This window comes from Papio anubis, chromosome 6 (assembly GCF_008728515.1).
Source record: "Papio anubis isolate 15944 chromosome 6, Panubis1.0, whole genome shotgun sequence".
Lineage (NCBI taxonomy): Eukaryota > Metazoa > Chordata > Mammalia > Primates > Cercopithecidae > Papio > Papio anubis.
In genome coordinates, this window is record NC_044981.1 from 75,205,132 (window position 1) to 75,227,281 (window position 22,150).

The 22,150-nt window shown below is 38.4% G+C and overlaps 1 protein-coding gene and 1 pseudogene across 1 annotated transcript in view; both read right to left on the reverse strand.

Moving 5' to 3' along the window:
* The window catches only part of ELOVL4 (ELOVL fatty acid elongase 4), a 35,802-nt gene extending 33,936 nt beyond the window's left edge, over positions 1-1,866 (reverse strand). The window contains exon 1 of the mRNA XM_003897837.5: positions 1,453-1,866. Coding sequence (XP_003897886.3) covers positions 1,453-1,552 — 100 coding nt within the window. The 5' untranslated portion in view covers positions 1,553-1,866. The remainder of the gene's footprint in view (positions 1-1,452) is intronic.
* Positions 1,867-7,155: 5,289 nt separating this feature from the next.
* Positions 7,156-8,869, reverse strand: LOC101001518 (annotated as a pseudogene).
* Positions 8,870-22,150: the final 13,281 nt, after the last annotated feature.

Here is a 22,150-nt window from a genome sequence, read left to right on the forward strand (position 1 = left end):
ATGAAGGGAAGGGCACATCTTTACCAGTTTTTGCAGGTACAGTGTAACATCAGTGTAACAGCACATAGAAAAAACAAAAAAAAACTTGGAGAAACACTCCATTGAAAACTGCATTTTAACCATTTTCAGCTGTAATGGCTTATTAAATAGCTTATTTCCCAGTGTCAAAGTTGAGATCTTCTGAAAAAGAACATACTTTTCTAAAGAAGTGAATGCAGTATTAATGTCAAATAATCATTTTGTCTCACACAAAAATAATTCCAGCAAACGTTTTTCCCACAACATAAGCCCTATGTATCGGACTACACTTATGCTGTAAACCACTGTCTCATTTAACAATAAACACAAAAACTACAGGAATACATTTTCATTTCGAAGTAGGGAAGGCAGAGTCATAAGATGGAACGTTAATATCCTTCACTGATAGGATGCAGTGTGATACTGCAAAAGGATCAGAAAAATTCACATCGTAAAATCATTTCTGAAATCCTTTAAACCTTATTTTAGATTTCAAAAACTTTTCAATGTTTTAAAATCAAAAGCAGCGAAGCAAATGAAGAAATAACCGGTAAAATGTAAAAATACAATATCACAATTGGGCGCTAGGAAACCTGCATAAATCAAACAATTGACAGCCCTGCCAAATTAACCGCAACAGCTAAAGAAAAGTTTGCTGATTTAAGAACTGTATATATGTAGGCATCTGGGACAACCTCTAGGTGTTGCTGTAGAGACCCCATTCCTAAAGACTGATTTCTTACCCGGTGTTTTGGCCTCCCCCTCCCTCTGACTGCACTGCAGTGCGCAAAGCCATTACAGACAATCACTTCAAACATATTTGCTGTTGAAAATGCCTCGGAAACTAACAATTCTTCAAGGTTCAAGGAGCCAAACAATGTTATTTTACTTTTCAGTCCAAATTATACTATAGATGAAGGAGCTAGATAGAAGAAAAGATTAGCAGGGTTGTGTCAAAGCAACCAGGAGGCTGAAGAAGCCTCCTGTACCTTCAGCTGCCCCTGAAGCCCTCCTTCCTCCTCAGCCCGCTCTCCACACAAAATAGGACTAAATGTTAAAAGGAATCCTGTGCACGGGGAAGAACTGTGAAGCAAGCTCGGGAGATGTGGGAGCAGAGGGTGGGGCGGCTCCTGCGAGGAGCTCTTGGCTGTACAGGCTCCATCTGATATGTCAGCTCCCGCATCCGAGAGCTGATGAGAGATGGAGGCAGCTCAGAGGAAAAATCTGCGAGTGTCGGGGGAGGGGAGGCCTTAACATTCGGATCAGATTAACCAGTGTTCAACCGCAATGCCCCCGTCAGCCCCTCCGCTGATCCGCAGCATCTGAAAGCCACAGGGCGCGGGGGCCTGTGGGGCCCGGCCCGGGCGCTCCGAGACCAGGGGTCGGTGACCCCCGCGGGGGACCGAGCGAGGATGGGGAAGTCAGCGGCTTTACCTGCGATGGACCAGGTCCAGCGGTAGAACTCCACCGTGTCGTTGAGTGCCGTGGACACTACGTTTAGGACACTACCCGGCTCCGAGTCCAGGAGCCCCATCGCGGCGATGAGCTGGCGCTGGCGGCAAAAGAAAGAGGAGAGCCCGAGAGAGGGCTGACTCCGGAGGCGGTGGCGGCCGACGGGGCGAGCGGCGGCCAGGGAACCCCTCTAACGGCGGCGGCCCGGCTGCGTCTTCTCCTCCTCCTCGAGGCGCCGCGGCGGCGGGGATGCGGCGGCAGCGGCGTCTACTAGCAGCGCCGAGCAGCAGGCGTCGTCAAGGTTCCCGGGAGAAGGAGGAGGAGGTGGTGGAGGCCCAGCCGCCAGCACAGTGCGCTGCACCAGTCTGCCGCCTCGCGCCGCCGCCCCTCCAATCTCCTCCGCTAGCGTCACGTGGCCGCGCGCGGGGGCGGGGGGCCGGCCGCCCCTCCTCCCTCCCTAGCGCTGGGACTCGCGGGCTTAGAGATGCTGCGCTCACGGGTGCGACGTGAGCCGGGCTTGCGCAGGCGCGCGCGGTCGCGCGGGAGCGGGACACCTGGGCCCCTCCTTGCCCCCTCCCGGCACGAGTGGCCCCATCATCCTTCCCCGCCCCTCTCCCGGGCATGGGCCCCTGCGGAGGAGTTCATTCACCGCCTCCCCACGGGTGACTTCTTATCCGCCCAGGATACGTCCTGGGAAACAGGACACGGGAAGAATGGGTGTTCTGTGGGCAAGGATGAGGTAGGCGTGGTGCTTTGGTCCTTACCTGACACTTACCTCGATTTCACTTGTGTTCCTGTTTCTTTGACCTCCACCAGCACATGCCTGTCACCATGACAAGAGAAGTGCACGTGTTATGCCTCTGAAGAAGCGAAGGGTATTTGTCTTCCATGCTTCAGCGATGGAGAATAGACTTTGGGGTCGACCCATAAACAAATTAACATATAATTGAATGAATGCTTGCATGTGTTCTGTAGACTTTTTTGCTATACATGGAATGAACAAAGCAATATAATTGCTAAATTAGGCCATTAGCAGTTCAGAGAAGAGGGAGAACCGAGAGGGGCTGCCAGGTGAAGTCTGCTGGAACCTAAAGAAATTGAGGTGAATCTAAAAAAGATAATCGCTCAAGAGGCAAAGGGCAAGTTAGTGTAGAGAGGAAAACAAAGTAATTGTGGTTTATTTTGAAAAATTGTTTAGATAAGGTATAGGAGAGCCTACCCTTGAAAAGTAACGAAAATACACTAATTGCAATTCATAATTTGATGGTTTCTCACGTAAAACAAGATTTTTGAGAATAGTCCAATAACCTTTTCATCTACTTGTTATTTAAATGTGTCACCTACTTGTTTAACCTTTTCTCCACTTGCTCATTTTGGATGCTACATTTTAAAGACCACTGAGTCAAGTGTCTTATTGTTCCTGCCCTTTCACACTGTTAATGTGAATGCTATCTTTTATCATACTGAAATGATCTATTTCCCAATTGACCTGGTTATATATTGTCTGTATTTTATATTGGAAGCATCCTAGATGGTAAGAATTATGTTTGGTTGTTTGATGAGTACCTAACCCAGTGCTATAAACAATAATTAATAAATATTTATGATGATAAAATATAACATGTCTTTCAGAGAATAATAAGGATTATTGTGAGTGGCAGGAACTTTATTGCAGAACTAAAGCAAACACAGACTTCTTTAAACGCCCTATTCTTGAAATTAACCAAATAAAACGTAATTTATTAATTTGTGAAATATATTTGCAAAACTAAAGTTTTCTGGATTGGAATGACAATATCTCAAGCCTCAATCCTAAATTATGTGTAACAGATTCTAGTAGTTATAAAAAAAAGAAATCCAGTCAAGTCTCTTCGTTTAAGGAGTAGATAAATATCCATTCATTTACTAGATCATTGGTGATCTAGCCAAGTTCGGATTAGTTCGAGCTCCACTTAAAAATTTGATTACTATTTCTATACTGTGGAATCCTGGATTGTTTACGGAGAACATATTTCTACCCATACCTCCATTCACACACGCAAAACCGCAGCATATTATTAATACTTAATAGAAGGAGAAATTGTTAAAACGGCTTTCCCTGGTCTTTCTTCTGCAGTGGAGGTCAACTTAAGTCCCTACTCACTAGGGGGCGCCAGTCACGTATAAGAAAATCATAGATGAGCTAACCTTCAACTGGGAATGGCGGTGACACAGGTATCCCGGTGTCCACACTCCACCTGTAAAAGTGGAATGTTTATTTACATTTATAAGCCGTCTAAACATATAGCAAGAACCAGAACATAAAACTTACCCAATCTGGAACCCTATTGCCTGGCATGAACAAGTGGTTTATAAATACCAGTGACTGCCCAGAACCAAAGCCTACCCAGTTTAGTTGTGCAAAGGGAAGGAAACCTGCATGTCTGCCACCTAGAATGACAGCCATCTAACCAAAATCTTGGTAGCATCATAACAGAATAAAAGCAAATACAAGCAACAACAGCATCTGCAAATTTTGAGAACAGAGAGTTCTTTCATGTGGATCAAATGCAAATAGGATACTGTTACCTACAAAACCTAAGGGAGAGGATATTTTATCATAAATTTTTTTTTGTATAAAAGAGCAATTTTTTTTTTCTTTTTAGTAACAGGGTCTCGCTCTGTCAACTAGGCTGGATTGCAATGGTGCAATCATAGGTTACTGCAACATTGAATTCCTGGGCTCAAGCTATCCTCCTGCCTCAGCCTCCTAAACAGCTGGGACTACAGGCCTGCACAATCATGTCCAGCTAATTTTTTAATTTTATTTAATTTAATTTAATTTTATTTTATTTTTTTTGTAGAGAAGGAGGACTGGCTGTGTTGCGAGGCTGGTCTCAAACTCCCGCCTGCAAGCAGTCCTCCTGCCTTGGCCTCCAAAACCACTGGGATTACAGGCATGAGCCACCACGCCCAGTACAAAATATTTTTAAATGTCTTACAGTCCATACAAGGTTAGCAACATAAATCAAGCTATCCACCTTTTTTTTCCTAGTCCACCTTTCCATGTTGGTAATATTGTCAACAACCTCTGCTTTCAAAGAAAACTGAACTTGGAAACCTGTTGAGTCAGGAGTAAAAAGAAATAACCTAATTAAAGAGTTTGTAGAGAAAGACTTTAAATCTTCTAGAAGTAAATTTTGCTAAATGGATGCTACTTAGAGAAAATGGAGAAAATTGTTGATAATACTAACTACTGTCTATCAGTTCCAATCTTTTGTTCTTTCTGCTCACTACTCCTCCCCGACGTTATAGCCATCATATAACACAGGTACTTGACTAACTTGGAATTACAATGTTTTCCACGAGATATGTTTCATTCAAACGTTTAAAGATTTTTACCTTTTTGTTACCTTGTATGAATTATTTTTATTTAAATGGACATAGATTATCTTGATAATATATAAGCACAGATAAAATAACAAAATAGAAACAAAATGAAAATCCCCCCATAATCTCATCTCCCATTCTAAATACATTTCACATGCCTATATAAGCCTTTTTTTCTTAACACAGATGGTTATTTTTTAATAATGCTACTATATAATCTGCTTTTTTAAAAAACTTAATACATCAGGAATACTTTTCAACATAATACCAACTACTTAATATTCCATAATATGGATATACCCTCATTTATGTAGCCATTTACCCTATAGATGAGCATTTAGATTGTTTCAAATTTGAACTACTATATCAATTTGGCTATTATCCACAGTATGCAATTTTGTGCACTTGTTTAATAACTCTTAGCATAAATATTTACAAGGGAAATTTCTGGGTCAAAAGTTTGGGACTTTTTTTGAGGGGGGGAGGTGGTTGTTTTGTTCTGAGATGGCATCCCACCCTCTCGCCCAGGATGGAGTGCAGTGGCACCATCTTGGCTCACTGCAACATCTGTCTCCCGGGTTCAAGCGATTCTCATGCCCCAGCCTCCCGAGTAGCTGGGATTACAGGTGTGTGCCATCACATCTGGCTAATTTTTGTATTTTTATTAGAGACAGAGTTTCACTATGTTAGCTAGACTAGTCTCAAACTTTTGGTGTCATGCGATCTGCCCGCCTCAGCCTCCCAAAGTGCTGGGAGTACAGGTGTGAGTCACTGTACCTGGCCAAAGGGTTTTAAATTTACAAATTTTGATACATCGTGCCCACTTAACCTCCAGAAATAATACCAGTTCACAATTCCACCAAAATTTATGAAAAGGTGCTCATTTCCCCACCCCATTCTCTTTGCTGAATTTACGCTTTGAAATCATTACCAGTCTGAGAGGTAAATATTGATATTTCATTGTTGCTTGACAGATTATCATGTTTATTGCAATTTTAGCCTTCTTTCAAGAATTGCCTGTTTGAATTCTTTAGACATTTTCCATTAGTTGTGTCTACCTTTTCTTATTGATTTGTAAGAGATCTTCATATAATAAAGTTATTAACAGTTTGTCTGCATATGTTGCAAATATATTTTCCTAGTTTGCTATTTGTCTCTTACTAAATTTATTATAATGACTTTCAACTAGGCATATTGGATACTGGGAATAAGTTAGGTTCACCCACCACCACCTCCAACAGAATCATATATCAGAATGCCTTCTCAGCTTTGCAACCCCTGGTGCGTATTTCTAAGATACATATGCTACTCATTTCCTAAGAATGACAACTACGAATTACTTACATTGTATATTCATTGTTCCGGTGTCACCCAACATGTACACCCAATCTATATTCTTTACGGTCAAAGCCATTAGCCCAGTCTCTCTTCACAGAGCCATGTTTCAAGGCCATATCCCACACTTCTAGTCATACATGCAAGCATATAGTGATAAGAGGGCCAAACCATGGTGGTTCTGCCAGTTTTTCCTGGCTTGGTTATACCAGGAAAAGTTTTGTCACTCTTAATTGAAGTATTATCTGAGTTGTGATTCCCTTCACTTACTACTCTAACATCTCTGTCTTCGTGGATATCAACAAACTTTGGTCCAAAAAATCTGGTAATAAATTCCAAGTGTTAATGGGGAATGCCTTTTCACCCTCCTCTTATCTTCCTATTACTAAAGAGAAATCTGCTTTCAGGGTAGGAGAAGACAAAAAGAGCCCCTGAGAGGAAAAAAACTCACCATGATAGAGGAAAGAAACAGGCTGTATTTCAAGGACTTACTTTTAAAAACTCAAGACATCAGAAAAATACTTGGTTCTAGGAAAGCATTTAGTTTATTCCAGAAGCTATCTCCTACCAGCCATCCTGATGATCTGGGAATGCCTCTTAAGGAAAATGGTTATATGTGAATAAATGCTTAAGAACTTGCCAGTAAATGAACTGTAATTTTATGGACTCAGCAACTTTGCAATAGGACTCACCTGCCTGTGAACCACACAAAGATGAATGACCTCCCTCTGATCTTGGAGAAACTGTCTTGAACCTGAAGAATCCATACACACCATACACAAAAGCAAATGTGAATAACACCTAAGGGAAAACATTGGCTTCTGTAATATCACTTATATGTCTGTTCCCTTTTTCTCATCCTTATCGGCTCCTCCTCTTCTTTGTGGCCTGTGAATGTTAAAATTCAATTACTTCTGGCTGCTTTACAAGTTTTTTTTACTTATGTTATCCTTCCTGCCTAAACTATTATGATTATTATTATTTTTGGCTGAGCACAGGGGACTTTATTGATAGTACATGACAACATGGGGCTCCCTAGGTCCCTCCCTCTTCAAGGGGTCTGCATGGAAACTGTGAGGAGGGGAGATTCAGTGTGGTGGGGGATGAGCATGCCAGGGACTCCCCAACAGTGAGGGCCTCTCTCTTCCTCTTGTGCTGTCACTGGGGCTGGTGGTCCAGGGGTCTTACACTTTGGAGGCCATGTGGGCCATGAGGTCCACCACCCTGTTGTTGTAGTCAAATTCATTGTCATACCAGAAGATGAACTTGACAAAGTGGTCGTTGAGGGCAATGCCAGCCCCAGCATAGAAGGTGGAAGAGTGGGTGTCGCTGTTGAAGTTAGAGGAGACCACCTGGTGCTCAGTGTAGCCCAGGATGCCTTTGAGGGGGCCCTCTGATGCCTACTTCACCACCTTCTTGATGTCATGATATTTGGCAGGTTTTTCCAGATGGTAGGTCAGGTCCACCACTGACACGCTGGCAGTGGGGACATGGAAGGCCATGCCAGTGAGCTTCCCATTCAGCTCAGAGATGACCTTCTTCACAGCCTTGGCAGCTCCAGTAGAGGCAGGGATGATGTTCTGGAGAGCCCTGTGGATGTCACACCACAGTTTCCTGGAGGGGTCATTCACAGTCTTCTGGGTGGCAGTGATGGTGTGGACTGTGGTCATGAGTCCTTCCACGATACCAAAGTTGTCATGGATGACCTTGGCCAGGGGTGCTAAGCAGTTGGTGGTTCAGGAGGCATTGCTGATGATCTTGAGGCTGTTGTCATACTTCTCATGGTTCACACCCACCCTGAACATGGAGGGGTCAGCAGAGGGGGCAGAGATGATGACCCTTCTGGCTCCCCACTGCAAGTGAGCCCCAGCCTTCTCCATGGCAGTGAAGACGCCAGTAGACTCCATGACATACTCAGCGCCAGCATCACCCCACTTGATTTTGGAGGGATCTCGCTCCTGGAAGATAGTGATAGGATTTCCATTGATGACAAACTTCCCATTCTCAGCCTTGACAGTGCCATGGAATTTGCCTTGGGTGGGATCATACTGGAACATGTAGACCATGTAGTTGAGGTCAATGAATGGGTAATTGATGGCGCCAATACCTACTTTACCAGAGTTATAAGCAGCCCTGGTGACAAGGCACCCAATACGACCAAATCCGTTGACTCCTACCTTCACTTTCCCCGTGGTGTCTCAGAGATGTGGCTGGCAATGCGAGAGAAGATGTGGCTGTCTGACAAACAGGAGGAGCAGAGAGCCCTGCCTAAATTATTTCATGCACTCTCATAGCCTTGGTTGCCATCTGCATTCATAACTCTCAGATATATATGTTCAACCTAGATCTTCTTTCTAGCTCATGTATCTCATAGCTTGTGTGGTACTTTCTCCTTAATGTAACTCAGGCATCTTGAAAATCAACATGTTAAAAACCTATCTTCCCCTCCCCACAGTGCACACATGCAAAAAGTAATCAATGACATTTTATAATATTCTCCCTTCTAATGGATATCTAATTCATGACCACCTCCTATTAATTCTGCATACAAAATATATCTTGATTTTTTCCACTTCTTCACCTCTACTGCATATAGTTTAACCAAAAGTTCTATCATTTCTCTCCCACCTTAATCACTTCAATCACCTTTATTTTTATTTTTATTTATTTATTTATTTTTTTGAGACAGAGTCTTGCTGTGTCACCCAGACTGGAGTGCAGTGGCATGATCTTGGCTCACTGCAACCTCTGCCTCCCAGGTTCAAGCGATTCTCCTGCCTCAGCCTCCTGAGTAGCTGGGATTACAGGCACTCACCACCATGCCCGGCTAATTTTTGTATTTTTAGTACAGATGGGGTTTCACCATGTTAGTCAGGCTGGTCTCGAACTCTTGACTTCGTAATCCACCCACCTCGGCCTCCCAAAGTGCTGGGATTATAGGCGTGAGTAACCGCGCCTGGCCTCAATCACCTCTTAACTGATCTCTCTGCATCCATTTCTTGCCCCCTACAATTTATTTTCACACAGCACTTTAAGTATCTTTTAAAATTGCACATCAGATCATGACATTTCTCATCTTAAAATCTCTTAATATTTCTAGTGCTCTCAGGAAGCTCCAAAGCTTCCACATCTAGAAGCTTAGAACATTGTAAGTCTTTCTTCTTGTCTAATGAAAATGTGATCTAGAATGCCTGTCATTCATTTACTACTTCTGCTTTTAATATACAGGGAAGCTAATCTGGACCTCTTTCTGTTTCTCCAAAGAGCCAAGCTTCCCTTGACTCAGGGCTTTTGCACATAACGTTCTCCCTCTTGGAATACTCTTTCACAACTTCTAACTAGAGCTGATACCCACTTTACCTTAAATGTATGACTTAGGAAAACTCTGGCTCCCATAACAGGGTTAGATCCCCATTGCACACATGTTCATAGTGTCTTGTACTTTTTTGTCATAGTATTTGTATCATTTAGCATTAGATCTGATTAAATATTACAGAAAAACCCAAAAGAAAAGTGCCTAAAACAAAATAGAATCTTTTTATTTTTCACTTCCTTAAAGGATGTCAGGATGTGGACAGACCAAAGTTAGTAGAGATAAAAGAGCCAGTATAAGGTAAGCACATAATAACAGACCTTCAAGATACATAAAGCAATATTTGACAGACTAAAAAAATAATTAGACAAATTTAAGATTATTGTTAGGGAATTTAATACCCCTATTATATAATTAATATAATAAATTGGCAAAGATTAATTATAATATGGAAGAGTTGTATTACACTGTAAATCATTTGACCTGGTGGAGGCCAAATTAATGGGCCCGAAACACTCACAAAGATCTATAATTCTATGGGCTGTTAAATAATTCTTAATAAATTTCAAATATGAAATAATATAGAACTTGACCACAAGGGGATTAAATGGGAAATCAATAACAATGAAATATCTATACAAATTTTTAAGGCCAAGCACAGTGGCTCACACCTGTAATCCCAACGTTTTAGGAGGCAGAGGCAGGAGGATCAACTGCGGCCAGAAGTTTGAGATCAGTCTGGGCACACAGTGAGGCCGTCTCAACAACAACAACAAAAAGTATCCAATCTAAATAATAGTTAAAACACAGCATACTAACATGTATGAGATGCAACTAAAGCAGGCTTTATAGGAAAATAAATAATTAGAAGAAGAAATTGCAATCAATGTTCTAAACTCCTAATTTAAAGAGTTGGAGAAAAACCGTAAATTAGAATAAAAGTAAACAAGAAATAAAATAATACAGATAAGAGCAGAAATAAAAAAATAGAAAGCTGACAATTGAGAAAATCAGCAAAGCCATCATTTGGTTCTTTGAAAATAGTAAGAAAATTTATAAATCCTGACATATTCTGATAAAGAAAAAAATAGGGAATAAAAGAATGTTATTACAGAATCTCAGGCATTAAAAGGATAATAAGAAAGTTTTATAAAAGTTTTATGCTAGAAGATTTGATGAATTAGATAACATAGACCAATTTCTTAGAAAATACAACTTATCAAAACGGAAACAAGAAGAAATGTAAAATTTGAATAGTCTTGAAAGAAATTAAGTTCATAATTTCTTAATATTCTAACAAATAGCTCTATGCTTAGACAGCTTCATTGCCAAATCCTATGAAATATTTAAGGAAGAAATGTTACCAGTGTTACACTCAAACTCTTTCAGAATAAAGTGAAGGTAACTCTTCTCAACTCATTTTATGATGTCACCATAAATCTGATACCAAAACTTACCAAGGACTCTTCAAGAAAAATAAATTATAGTCTAATATTCGTCATGAACATACATGCACAAATCTTTTAGAAATTTATCAAATCAAATTCAACAAGATATAAAGAGGATAATACGTATTTCATGTGTATGTACCCAAAACCAGTGTCAAAATATGTGAGGCAAAACCTGATGGAGTTGCGAAGAAAAATAAACAACTTCAGTATTAGAGACTTCAACACTAATTTCAGTAATTGATAGGTCAAGCATTCAGAAAATCAGTAAGAGTGTAGTTGATCTAAAGAACACTCTCAGTCAACTTGATCTAACTGACATAAAATATTCCAACCAACAACATCTGAATATACTGCTTCCTCGAGCTCATGTGGAACATTCACCAAGATACACCACATTCTGGGCTATAAACATACCTTAACAAATCTAAAAGAATAGAAATCATACAAAGTATGTCCTCAAACCACCATACAATTAAATTAGAAATCAACAACGGAAAGATAACTGGGAAAACCAGAAATGTTTGGAGATTAAACAGCGTATTTCTAAATAACATGTAGGTCAAAGAGAAATCTCAAGAGAAATTTTAAAATACTTTGAACTAAATTAAAATAAAAATGCAACTTATCAAAGTTTGTGGGATGCAGCAAAAGCAGTGAGGTTTTCATAGTATTAAAAGTATATGTTAGAAAAGAAAAAAAGGTGGAAAGTTATTAAGCTTCACCTTAGGAAACTGGAGAAAGAAGAGCAATGTAAACTCAAAAGGAAGCAAAAGAAAAGAAATGATAAAAAATCAGAGCAGAAATCAGTGAAACTGAAACTGGAAAACAACAGAGAAAGTCAACGTAACCAAAAACTGCTTCTTCAAAAACGTCAATAAAATTGAAATCTCTATCCGTGCTAAGAAAAAAAGAAAGAAGATGCAAATTACTAACATCAGAAATGAAGGAATGGTCATCACTACTACTCCCAAGGATGTTAAAAGAATAATATATGAATACTCTGCACAAATTTATGCCCACAAATTTAATAACGTAGGTAAAATGGACTAACTTCCTAAAATATACATATTACCAAAATTCATACAAGGAAGATTAGAAAATATGAATAGAATTATATCTATTAAGGAAACTGAATCCATAATTCATTAACTTCTAAAATGTAAAGCACCTTGTCCATTTGGTTTCATTTGTGAATTCCATCAATATTTAAGGAAGAAAGGATACAAATTCTCACCATCTCTTCCAGAAAATAGAAGTACAGGGAACACTTTCTAACTCATTTCATGAGACCACTATTACTCCAATACCAAAATCAGATAAAGATATTATAAGAAAGAAAACTACAGACTAAAATCTCTCATAAAATGTTAAAATCCTCAATAAAATATACCAAATTGAATTCAATAATGTATAAAAATAATTAAACATCAAGACCAAGTGGGATTTATTCTAGTTATCCAAAGCTGGTTCAAAAATCATTCCAAATAACTCAAAAATCAACATTTAAAAGTCAGTATAATCCATCACATCAACAGGCTAAAGAAGAAAAATATGATCTTATCAACTGGTGCAGAAAAATCAGTTGACAAAAAACTAACACCCATTCATAAAACAAACTTTCAGCACACAAAGGATAGAGAGAACTTTCTTAACTTGATAAAGAATATCTAAAATTGGCCTACAGCGGATATCAGACTTAAATGACTAACTGAACATTTTCTCCTTAAAATTATAAATAAGGCAAAGATACCCTGCCCCACCACTCCTAGTTAGCATCATACTGGAATTCCTAACAAGTACAATAAGATAAGAAAAGGAAATAAATGTATGTAGACTGGAAAGGAAAAAATATAACTGTCTTTATTCACAGAAAACATGATTATCTATGTGGAAAATCCCAAAGGGTTATCAACAACAAAATTCCTAGAATGAATAAGGGACCATAGGAAGTTTACAGGATACAAGGATAATATACAAAAGTTAATTGCTTTATCAATAATGAACAACTTGAAATGGAAATTTGAAAAGCAATGCTATTTACAATATAACCAAAGACAATGAAATACTTAGGTATAAATCTAGCAAATTATGCACAGAATCTGTATGTGAAAATCTATAAAACTCCAATGAAATAAATGAATGGAGATATAAATAAATGGAGAGATAAGATATTCTATGTGCACTGGTTGGAAGACTAAATATTATTAACATGCCAATTCTTCCCAATTTGGTGTACACATTCAATGCAATGTCAATAAAATCCCAGCAAGCTATTTTGTTAATATCAACCAACTGATTCTAAAGTTCATATGAAAATGTAAGAGACTTAGAATAGCTAACACAATACTACAGAAGAACACAGTTGGAGAACTCACACTACTTGATTTCAAGACTTAATGCAAAGTTACAGTAGTTAAGACCTTGTTATATTGGGGAAGAATAGACACATAGAATGATGGAAAGAATGTAGAGCCTAGAAATTGACCAACACATATATAGTCAACTTATCTTTGACAAAAAAATAAAGAAAATTCAATGGAGAAAGAATAGCCTTTTCAACAAATAGTCTAGAATGTCCATGCAAAAACAAAACAAAACCTATTGAGAAACATTACATCTTTCACAAAAATTAACTCAAATTGCATTGTGGACCCAAATGTAGGATGCAAAACATAAAACTTCTGTAAGAAAACATCAGCAAAAATCTAGGTGACCTTGATTATAGTGATGAGTGTTTAGATACAACATCAAAAGCACAATCTATGAAAGAAAAAAATTGATGTCATTAAAATTAAAAACTTCTGCTCTGTGAAAGACTATTTACAGAATGAAAAGACAAACTACAGAACTGAAGAAAATATTTGCAAACACATATCTGATAAAAGGCTTGTATCCAAAATATACAAAGAACTCTTAAAACTCAACAATAACAACAACAGCAAAACAAACAACTCAATTGAAAACATAATTTAAAGATCTGGACACCTCATCAAAGAAGATCCACAGTTGGGAAATAAGGAAATGAGACGCTCAACATCATTTGTGATTAGGAACTGCAAATTAAAATAACAATGACATACCACTACATATTTATGAGAATGGCTAAATTTCAAAAGAAAACCTAACAATTCAGAAATCATGCCTATATATTTACCCAACTGATTTGAAAACGTATATCCATTAAAAAAACCTCAACATGGTTCTTTCCACCATCTTGTGGTCTGTGGGGGCCTGCTGGGAAAAGGACTTCTAAAAGGTAAATCTGTTTGGAAGGCTGTTTTCCAAGGCCACTTTTGATGGCTCTAAGTGGGATCTCTGGAACCAAAGGGAGCACGCGGCTCTTCTTAAAATTGAAGGTATTTGTGTCCAAGATGAAACTGAATTCTGTTTGGTCAAGAGATGTGCTTCTGTGTACGAAGCAAAGAACAGCACAGTGACTTCTGCCAGCAAACCAAACAAAACCAGAGTAATCTGGGAAAAGGCAACTTGTGCCTGTGGAAAAAGTGACATTGTTCATAATAAATTCCAAAACAACTTTCCTGCTAAGGCCATTGAACACAAAATCAATGTGATACTTTTAGGTAATTAGATAGATATTAGCAGCTGGGAGGGGATAAGAAAAGAGAGCAGAAAGGCTGTCACTAAGACAGCCCATGGCCCACCTAAGTTCACCACCAAAACTGCCCTAATTCCACCCTAACAGTTGGAGTTTGTGGTAAAGTCTGGGGGCCAACACATCCTGGAGGAGAAAGTAGGGCACAGGTGGAAATTACTTAAAGTGGCACATGCCCAGTAACATAGAACTGTGTCCTCAAGTTCACCCCATGCTCATTATACCATCATTATAATAAAATTTACATGTGCTTTTACAGCCGCCTACCATGGGCTTTTGTTAACAAAATATGAGTAAGAACATGCACAGTTTAATTTTAGCTATATGTCCATATATTGCCAATAAAATGACATGATCTTCTTACTCAGACACAGGCCAAACCCTAACTCCTTCCCACAAAACCTGCATAAAACCTCTCTGAGTTTTGTAGAGAGGCTGATTTCACTTCACAGAGATCAGCCCTCTCTCTCTCTCTCTGAGAGTGTATTACTGTTCTTCAGTAAACTCTGCTTTGAGCTTGCATTTTGGTGTTAGTTTGCAATTCTTTGCTCAGTATCACAGGAACCGAGATTACTGGCTCTGTTGATCTTCTAGGTTAAAGAATCCATTCCAACACAGAATTTCCAGTAACAATACTGTACCCCTCAAGGACTTAAACTAATGAAAAGTAAATAAATAAGTGGATTTGTTCTCTTGCAAAACAAAACAAAACAAAACAAAACAAAACAAAACAAAAACCTGCACAGAGATGTTTATACCAGCTTTCTTCATAGTCACCAAAAATTGGAAGAAACCAAGATGTCCTTTAATAAGTGAATGGATAAAATAATTTTGGCACATCCATACGATGAGATATTATTCAGCAATAAAAAGAAGTGAGCTGTCAAGACATGAAAAGACATGAATAAAACTTAAATGCATAAATGAATATTGCTAAGTGAAAGAAACTAGTCTAAAAAGGCTACATAATGTGTGATTCTAATTATCTAACATTTCTAAAAAGGCAAAGCTCTAGAGACAATAAAAAGATTGGATACCTTGAGGTACTGGAGAACTTGAGGTTTTGGTACTAGGTCAGAACCCCAGCATACTGCAACAGCCCTGTGGAAAAGTGGCCAGAGTCTTTGTTACATGGGTCCCTGATCCCATATTTCCTCACTGGACAAGTTCTTCTGGCTTGGGTCTCCAGCCACCCCACACTGGACTATGGAGCCAGTAGTAGCTCTGCAGCTTCCTGGGACAGAGCTCCCAGTGGAAGGGGCAGGTTGCCATCTTTGCTGTCTTCCAGCCCTCACCCTTGCTCTCTCCAGGCTCTGGAGCATCCACGAGACCAGGTGCTGGTCCAGACCCCCAGAGGAGCACCTACCTCACATTAAAGTGTCTTGTCTGTTCTCCATGAAGGTCCTAGTCCTCACTTCTCACTGGGCATGGCCGCCTGACCTGGGACTCCAGTACAACCACCATGCCCCTACCTGACTACTTCAATCAGGGACAGCCCAGCAGTTAAAGGGACACATACATGCAGAGATGAGAAAGAACAAATGCAAGAACTCCAACAACTCAAATGACCAGAGTGTCTTATGTTCTCCAAATGACTACACTAGTTCTCTAACAAGGTTTCTTAACTAGACCGAGTTGGCTGAAATGACAGAAATAGAATTCAGAATACAGATAGAAACAAAGATCATAGAGGCTCAGGGGAAAAGCAAAACCCAATCCAAGGAAACTAAGAATTACAAGAAAACAGATGGATAAATTCCTGAACACATATACCCTTCCAAGACTGAACCAGAAAGAAATTGATTTTCTGGACAGACCAATAACAAGCTCCATAACTGAATCAGTAATAAATAGCCTACCAACAAATAGAAGCCCAGGACCAGAGAGATTCACAGACATATTATTCTAGATGTACAAAGAAGGGGTGATATCATTCCTATTGAAACTATTCCCAAAAATTGAGAAGGAGGGAGTCTTCCCAAACTCAGCATTAACCTGATACCAAAACTTGGCAGAGACACAACAAAAAAAGAAAACTTCAGGCCAATATAATTGAGGAACACTGATGCAAAAATCCTCAACAAAATACTTGCAAACCGAATCCAGCAGTACATCACAAATTGAGTCCACCACGATCAAATATACTTTATCCCTGGGATTCGAGATTGGCTCAAAATAAGCAAATCAATAAATGTGATTCATCACATAAATAGAACTAAAGACAAAAATCACATAATTATCTCAATAGATGCAGGAAAGGCTTTCTCTTCATGTTAAAAACTCTCACTTAAACTAGGTATTGAAGGAATACACTTCAAAATAATAAGAGGTATATATGAAAAACCCACAGCCAACATCATATTGAATGGGCAAAAGCTAGAAGCATTCCTCTTGAAACTGACACAAGACAAGGAAGCCCTCTCTCACCACTCCTATTTAGCATAGTATTGGAAGTCCTTGCCAGAGCAATCAGGCAAGAGAAGGAAATAAAAGGCATCCAAATAGGAAAGAAGAAGTTAAACTGTTCCTGTTTGCAGTTGACATGATTCTATATCTAGAAACCTCGTCATCTTAGCCCAAAAGCTCCTTCAGCTGATAAACAACTTCACAAAGTTTCAGGATAAAAAATCAATGTATAAAAATCATTAGCATTTCTATACACCAACAACAGTCAAACCAAGAGCCAAATCAGGAATGCAATCCCATTCACAATTGCCACAGAAAGAATAAAATACCTAGGAATACAGCTAACCAGAGAGATGAAAGATTTCTAAAATGAGAATTATGAAACACTGCTCAAAAAAATCAGAGATGACACAAATGGAAAAACATCCCATGCTCATGGACAGGAAGAATAAATATCATTAAATGGCCATACTTCCCAAAACAACTTACAGATTCAATGCTATTTCTATCAAGCTACCAACAGTCTTCACAGAACTAGAAAAAACTATTTTAAAATTCATATGGAACCCAAAAACAGACCAAATGACCAAAGCAATCCTAAGCAGAAAGAACAAAGCTGGAGGTCTCATATTTTCCAACTTCAGTTATACTACAGGGCTACAGTAAACAAAACAGCATGGCACTGGTACAAAAACAGACACATAGACCAATGAAACAGAATAGAGAGCCCATAAATAAGGCCACATACCTACAATCATCTGATCTTTGACAAAGCTGACAAAAACAAGCAATGGAAAAAGGACTCCCTATTTAATAATTAATGCTGGGATAATTGGCTAGTCATATGTAGAAGATTGAAACTAGATCCCTTCCTTATACCACATACAGAAATCAACTCAAGATGGATTAAAGATTTAAATGTAAAACCCGAAACTATAAAAACCCTGTAAAATAACCTAGACAATACCATTCTGGACATAGGAACTGTCAAAGATTACATGACAAAGATGCCAAAAGCAATTGCAACAAATGAAAAAATTAACAAATGGGATGTAATGAAACTTAAGAGCTTCTGCACAGCAAAAGAAACTATCAACAGAGTAAATGGACAACCTACAGAATGGGAGAAAATATTCACAAACTATGCATCTGACAAAGGTCTAATAGCCCACATCTATAAGGCACTTAAACAAATTTACAAGAAAAAACGACCCCTTTAAAAGGTGGGCAAAGAACATAAACAGACACTTTTCAAAGAAGACATACATGTGGTAGCAAGTATATGAAAAAAGTGCAGTGTCATCAATCATTAGAGATATGCAAATCAAAACCACAATGACATACCATCTCACACCAGTCAGAATGGCTATTAGTAAAAAGTCAAAAATAACAGTAGGTTGCAGAGAAAATGGAATGTTTATACACTGTTAGTTGGAGTGCAAATTAGTTCAGCCATTGTGGAAAGCAGTGTGGCAATTCCTCAAAGAGCTAAAAACAGAACTACCATTCAACCCAGCAATCCCAATGCTGAATATATACCCAAAGGAACATAAATCATTCTACCATGAAGACGCATGCACACACATGTTCATTACAGCACTATTTACAATAGCAAAGACGTGGAATCAACCTAAATGCCCATCAATGGTAGAATGGGTAAAGAAAATATGGTGCACATACATTGTGGAATACTACACAGCCATGAAAAATAACAAGATCATGTTCTTTGCAGGAACATAGATGGAACTGGAGGCCATCATCCTTAGCAAGCTAACACAGGAACAGAACTGCATGTTCTCATTTATAAGTGGGAGCTAAATGATGAGAATACATGGACACAAAGTGGGGAAAAACACACTGGGTTCTACTTGAGAGTTGAAGGTGGGAAGAGGGAGAGGAACAGAAAAAAACAACTAATGGGTACTAGGCTTAGTACTTGGGTTATGAAATGGTCTGTACAGCAAATGATGTGAGTTTGCCTATGTGACAGGCCTGTGCTTGTACCCCTGAACCTGTAGTAAAAGTTAAAAATAAATAATATAAAAATAAGTAAATAAAAATAAAAATTAAAAAGAGCAAGAAAGCCTTGCTGGATTATATGGATGTTTCATTCATATTTCTCTTCCCTTATTCATATGGTCTTCCTATCAGCGGAAACTATGGGGAGTCATCCCTTCCTGCAGCATATGCATAGGAGTGCACAAACTAAGACTAAAAAGCATGATAGTGGTCCTGTGGAGATCAGTTTCACTGTTTCTTCCTGTAAGTCTCATGATAGAATCAATGGAGTAAAGGTACAGCATAATGAGAGCTATAAATCATAATATATAAAGAGGATATATAGAAATCTGAGAACTCTGCAAGGTTTCTCCTTTTATATGTGGATTTGGGTTAATCTTGATTCCTTTCTTTTAAATAAAAGAAAAAAAGAAAAAAAAAGATTTGTGGTTGCTAGGAGCTAAAGGGGAGGGGAGAAAGTTGAATATGTGAAGTATAGTGGATTTTGTTTGGGTGGTGAAAATATTCTGTGTAATACTGTAATGATACTGTAATGGTGGATAAATGACTATGCTTTTTTTTTTTTTTTTGACGGAGTTTTGTTCTGTCACCCAGGCTGGAGTGCTATGGCGCGATCTCAGCTCTTTGCAATCTGTGCCTCCTGGATTCAAGCAATTCTCTTGCCTCAGCCTCCTGAGTAGCTGGGATTACAGGCATGCACCACCACGCCCAGGTATTTTTTTTTTGTATTTTTAGTAGAAACAGTTTTTCACCATGTTGGTCAGGTTGGTCTTGAACTCCTGACCTCAAACGATCTGCCCCCTTCCACCTCCCAAAGTGCTGGGATTACAGGCATGAGCCACCGTGCCATGCCGACACTATGCATTTCTCACAACCTATAGGACTTTACAGCAAAGAGTAAACCTTAATGTATGCAAACTTTTCAAAATTACTTTGGAATTTGGAGGGTTCCAGGATGAAATATCGACTGTGACAATATAATCTAATTGTATTTCAAAATGTATAGAACAACCTCACTGAAGGGTGTTGGGATAAAATTTGCTGACCTAAGTCCATTTGAAAATGAGTAATCCGTAAGACTAAAAGAAAAAGGAACAGCACATAGCTAATGTACTCTAGTTGATATAGTTATTTCCTACAGTGTTATGAGTCATCAATTCTGATACTGCTGTGTATGTGTACTAGAATTGAACAATTAAGTAAATGAATGGCAAATGGTGGAAGCCAGGTTTCTTACTATTAAAGGGTAAATTTTAAGGTAAGCAAAGGGAGGGGGCTAGGATGATCCCTGTGGTAATAGATTACAGTTGGACACACCAGCATAAACTACTGTTTGGCTTAATATAGATGCAAATAGTTACATGTAGATATGTTTACAGATGTTCCTGAACTTTTGATGGGGTTATATTCAGATAATCCCATCATAAATTAAAAATACTGTAAGTCAAAACTGCATTTTCGACTAAGATATTTTCAACTTATAATGGGTTTATCCAGACATAGCCCCATTGTAAGTTGGGGAGTATACTGAATGTATATGATTTTTTTGCACCACGATATAGTTAAAAATCATTATAAGTCAGGGACTGTCTGTGTATACACAGGTTAGTATATTCACATGTATTCCCTCGCCCTGTCAGCTGAGAAGGCTGAGAGTAAATGATACTCTACTGGCAACAAGCACACGTCGCATCCAGATTTTCGTTTTTAATACCATTTTCCAATCTAAGTAACCAGAAATCCTTGAAAAAATGATTGACTCTAGGACTGGGGCAGGACATGTGTAAGAAGAGCCTGGTATAACTTTCTGCAGTTATACCAGAAAGTAAGGGAGTGCTCAGAGAAACTCCCTCACCAAATTTTGTGGATATAGCAAAGGGATACCAGAACCAATGCCTAAAGCTGAAACATTTTGAGTAACAAATTAAGGTAGTATTGAACTGTAGCCCAAAGTGTAAAACAGCCATGAACCAAAAAAGAGAGGGAGGGAGTGAGGTGGGGAGGGGAGAAGAAAGAAAGAAGAGATAAATTTCCCTTGCCGAAGAATTCAAAATAATTTATGTAGATAATCCACCTTCAAGAAGGTGGAACGTAACACCCCATTCCTTAAATGTAGGCTGCACCCAGTGACTTCTTCCCAAAAACTGCAGTATGAAAAGAGGGAAAGAAGAGTATCTTTAAAATGGATACCTCTGACAAATACTACCTCAGCCAGATGATCAAGATCAACATCAACAGTGATAAGAAATGTTGATAGTATGTACCCTTAATATGATTTGATGAAAATAACAATTTACCTCTGTGGTCTTTCTTCCCCAAATTCACAACCCCAGTCTAATCATGTGAAAACATCAGACAAGTTCCCAATACTTTCTACAAATGTATAATTAATACTCCTAAAAATGATAAAGGTCATCAGAAACAAATAAAGTCTGAGAAACTATCATAGCCAAGAGGAGCCTAAGGAAACATGAAAACTAAAATAATGTAGTTAGTATTCTGGAGGGGATCCTGGAAACGAAAGGAACTTTAGGTAAAATCTATGGGAATTTGAATAAAGTGCAGACTCAATATTAGTTCAGTAACTGTGATGTGTGTACTATCCTAATGTAAGATGTTAATAATAAGGAAAAATGGGTGTGAGGTATATGAGAACTATTTTATCTTCGCAATTTCTATTTAAATCCAAAAATGTTCTAAAAATGAAGATTATTTTTAAAATCATAAATAATAAATTAAAAGTGAAAAAATAATTATAACCTTTTGCAGTAATTTCAATTCTGGGAATTTATCTTAAAGAAATAACTACTATACGTTTTACTGTAAAGTAGGTTGAATATATATCTTATTATAAAGTAGGTTTGTTAATAGCACCTACAGCATACACATGTTGTAATGCCTTAAATGAGGTCAGCCATATAAAGTAGTATGAGTACTCAATAAATATTGGTTGCTAGTATTTTTGTTATTATTCAAAGCTGACTCCGATTCAGGCACAATCATCTAAGAATTGACAGTATAGTAAAGATAAGTAAAAAAATGAGCATAATAAAGTGTAGTAAGTGATCATAAATGTCTCTTTACTTACTGTATGACCTTGGCAAATGAATTAATCTCACTGCCTCTGCCTCTGGAACCCAATACATGTTGCAATAATGATGATATTGACGATAT